Genomic DNA, 3,591 nt, shown 5'->3' with positions numbered 1-3,591 from the left:
CAAGGTCATTGCATTAGCCTGGGTAGTTTCCCACATTGCCATGGTAATGCAGAGAAAAAGAGATAAGGAGAGAGAGAAGGCACACAGGCGTCAGAAGGGCAGCGTTCTGTTCACGGCCTCCACCCGGCCCCCCCTCTTCAACCTCACCACCGTTTGAACCCATTAAAACATGCACGCTGAGGCTGCTGTCTATGAAGTTGGCTTTCCTCGTAGCGGTCACGTCAGCCAGGCGAATTTCAGAGCTGGCTGCCCTCTCTGTCAGAGAGGACCTGTGCGTTTTCCATGCAGACAGGGTGACCCTTTGTCTGGATCCTTCCTTTGTCCCCAAGGTTAATTCCTTGTAGCATAGGTCCCAGGAGGTGGTGCTTCCTAATTTCTGCCCTAGCCCATCTCACGAACTAGAAAAACGATGGCATTCCCTGGACGTTCGCAGGGCCCTGCGACATTATATCAAACGGACTTCCGCCTTTTGTAAATCCGAGGCACTGTTTGTTTCCTTTCAACCCTCTTCCATGGGTCAGAAGGTTTTCTCCTCGACCATAGGCAGGTGGATTAGGGCCTGCATTGCCCAGGCATACCGGTCACAGTCATTGCCCATTCCTGGTCGCATCACTGCCCATTCCACCCACAGTGCTGCTACATCGGCAGCTTGGGTAACCCAAGCACCTATCGGGGAGATCTGCAGAGCGGCGACTTGGTCCTCACCTTCCTCGTTTGTCAAACATTACAAAATTGACAAATTTGCCTCCTTGGATGCCTCGTTTGGACGGAGGGTATTACAGCAAGTGGTATCAGCCAGTGGGACACAGGCCCAGACTACTTCCCCCCCTTAGGGACAACAGGGCTTTGGTATGTCCCACTCGTGGATTCTCCATCCATTATGCTGGAGAAGGGGCGTTATCTTACCTGAATGCCTTTTCTCAGCATAATGATGGAGAATCCAGACCCTCCCTTTAGTGTCCGTCTGGTCCTGTGCCCAGTATAGGAGGAGCCTTTGCGGCGGACTATAGTCTGGGCCTCGCCTTCGTTGTAAACTGGGGTGCTCTAGCCCAGCAGGAGGCGTGGCAACTTTCCAAACTTAGTGTAATTTGAGCAGGAGGATTAAGACAACCCACTCATGGATTCTCCATCATCATGCTGAGAAAAGGCGTTCAGGTAAGACAACGCCCCATCTCATTGAATTTCCGCTTCTATGATTCTATATCTTTACTTCATAAATGTGAGCAATGCTATTTGCCATCACTTAGAAAGAGTGTCGACATTAGACTTATTATAAGTGAAGTGCATTTGTAATTCTAATAGTTCTTTGGTAATTTTCCCTGAGCTACTTCAAAACTGTCTTTTCAGCATATTAACTGTAAAGATCAGGTGAGCAGCCTGGATATCCACAACTATTGTAGAATATTCTACAATGCTCTAATATTCATGTATCATTTTCCTTACATTTTCAGCCTCTGTTTACATGCACAACTTAGGCAAAGTGGCATGGTTACAAGTAGATAGCATGTCCCACGTGATACACTTCAGTCCTTTTAATGATTTTGTGTACAGCTTTCCCCAGCTTAATGCTTTGCAAATCTCTCAACCACTTTTTTCCCCATCCAATGTGTATTAATGAAAGTGTTGATTTGGTTGTTCTGTTTGTGAATGCTAAAACCTGTCCCTTTTTAATCCCCCCAGCCTTCACTGAATCCAGTGGAACAGCAAGTATCTGATATAGTGCTTTTAAATCATTGGAGTATTCGGAATTACAAAGTACAACGTGGAGACATAGTTTCACTTGTGTAAGTAGCTTTAAGCAAATGTCAGCATGTCTTTGTTTTCTTTTTTATTGATACGTGACAGTTGTACAATGATTACCATTGCTTTCTAGATTTTAAAAGGATTTTCATTATTTGTGTTATGTTTTGCTATAAGTAACTTGCAATGATGCAACAGCAGTAGTGATTTAATGATACTCTATACTCTAAAGCAGGGGTCCCCAATCCCTGGTCCCTGGACTGGTACTGGTCTGTGGTATGCCAGCAACTGGCAATCTCAAACAAGCGAAGCCTCATCAGCGGGCTGCAGGAAACATGTAAAATCACTCTTCTTTCAATTGGCTTGGGAAATTTATATTTAAACCATCGTAATAAAAATTAGTGTCAGGTTTATATTCCAAAATTACAATTGACTCCTCTGCACTGTCAGCTACTTGTGAAATTGCCTGAGTGGTTTGGTAATTTTCTACACATATTTGCATCTCTTAAGTACTTTGAATAGTTTTTTCAACATCCTTGGAACATAGCTGATCTATGAACTGCGGGGTTTATTTAAAGATTTTTCAAGTACATCTCTAATAATTTGCTCCTCCGTCTTTTTAACTCCCTCTTTAGTGAAAGAGTAGCTTTTTTGTAAGTCACTTAAGAATTGCTGACCAATCAGGAATCATAAAAATTGGAAAGTTTTAGGCTCCCACAGCAAAGCAGACCAAGCTACAAATTACTAATAATAAACTAGAACCATAACTTTCTGCCCTTATATTTCTCCATCATTTTTTTAAAAACAGAGTCCACACTTCCTTATTTTAGCTTGCCTTAGCAGCCTTCTTCCTTGTTATTTAACAAGAAATTCCCCAAATGGTGCAGATCTTCAAAAAGGAATAAGAGGCTGTGGCTAGAGAGAGCCTCTTTTAGCTTAATAAACATTAATAGTCCTAAAAAATGATTAAGAAATGAAAGGCACAACTTACTGTCCTTTTGAAAAATAAATTGCAAAATGGCTGCTTCTTCAACAACAAACTGCCTCTCCCCTAAATTACTGGCATGCAGGTTACTTCGAAGCACAGCTCCTGAAGCTACTTGCAGATCTGTTGCTGTATCGGAGGATCTTGTGGGGTGAATTTATTCCTAACCCAGGAGAGTCATATAAACTAAAGGAATGCTAGTTCCTTCTGTTGATAAGTTGAAGAAGTTACATTCCAGAAAAAAAAGCCCCAGGGATCCTTCCCTGGGCATGTTGTCAGTTGGCCATCTTTTCACCAGAAGCTGGGAAAAATTTTCACCATTTGAGAAGGCATTATCACCTAAAGAGTGTGAAGGGATTTTATTGTGCTTATGATTTTAGTATGTTTAAGTTTGACATTAGCATTTATTTTATACTGTATATAGCAACCATTTTATATTGATACTTATAGTGTTATTTTGTAATCATTATTTTGTAGTTAATTGCTTGATCAGATGCTTTATATACAGGTGAAACTCGAAAAATTAGAATATCGTGCAAAAGTTCATTTATTTCAGTAATGCAACTTAAAAGGTGAACCTAATATATGAGATAGACTCATTACATGCAAAGCAAGATAGTTCAAGCCGTGATGTGTCATAACTGTGATGATTATGGCTTACAGCTCTTGAAAACCCCAAATCCACAATCTCAGAAAATTAGAATATTACATGCAATCAATAAAACAAGGATTGTACATAGAACAATATCGGACCTCTGAAAAGTATAAGCATGCATATGTACTCAGTACTTGGTTTGGGCCCCTTTTGCAGCAATTACTGCCTCAATGCGGCATGGCATGGAAGCTATCAGCCTGTGGCACTGCTG

The 3,591-nt window shown here is 41.5% G+C and overlaps 1 protein-coding gene across 1 annotated transcript in view; it reads left to right on the top strand.

Moving 5' to 3' along the window:
• Positions 1-3,591, top strand: part of IMMP2L (inner mitochondrial membrane peptidase subunit 2) — a 107,939-nt gene that overhangs the window by 11,208 nt on the left and 93,140 nt on the right. Inside the window, exon 2 of the mRNA XM_015814025.1 lies at positions 1,681-1,784. Within this exon, the coding sequence (XP_015669511.1) occupies positions 1,681-1,784 (104 nt within the window). The remainder of the gene's footprint in view (positions 1-1,680; positions 1,785-3,591) is intronic.

This window comes from Protobothrops mucrosquamatus, unplaced genomic scaffold (genome assembly GCF_001527695.2).
Source record: "Protobothrops mucrosquamatus isolate PMUCROS unplaced genomic scaffold, P.Mucros_1.0 scaffold_78, whole genome shotgun sequence".
Lineage (NCBI taxonomy): Eukaryota > Metazoa > Chordata > Lepidosauria > Squamata > Viperidae > Protobothrops > Protobothrops mucrosquamatus.
Note: the sequence above shows the minus strand (reverse complement) of the source record. Positions and strands in the feature narration are given on the sequence as shown.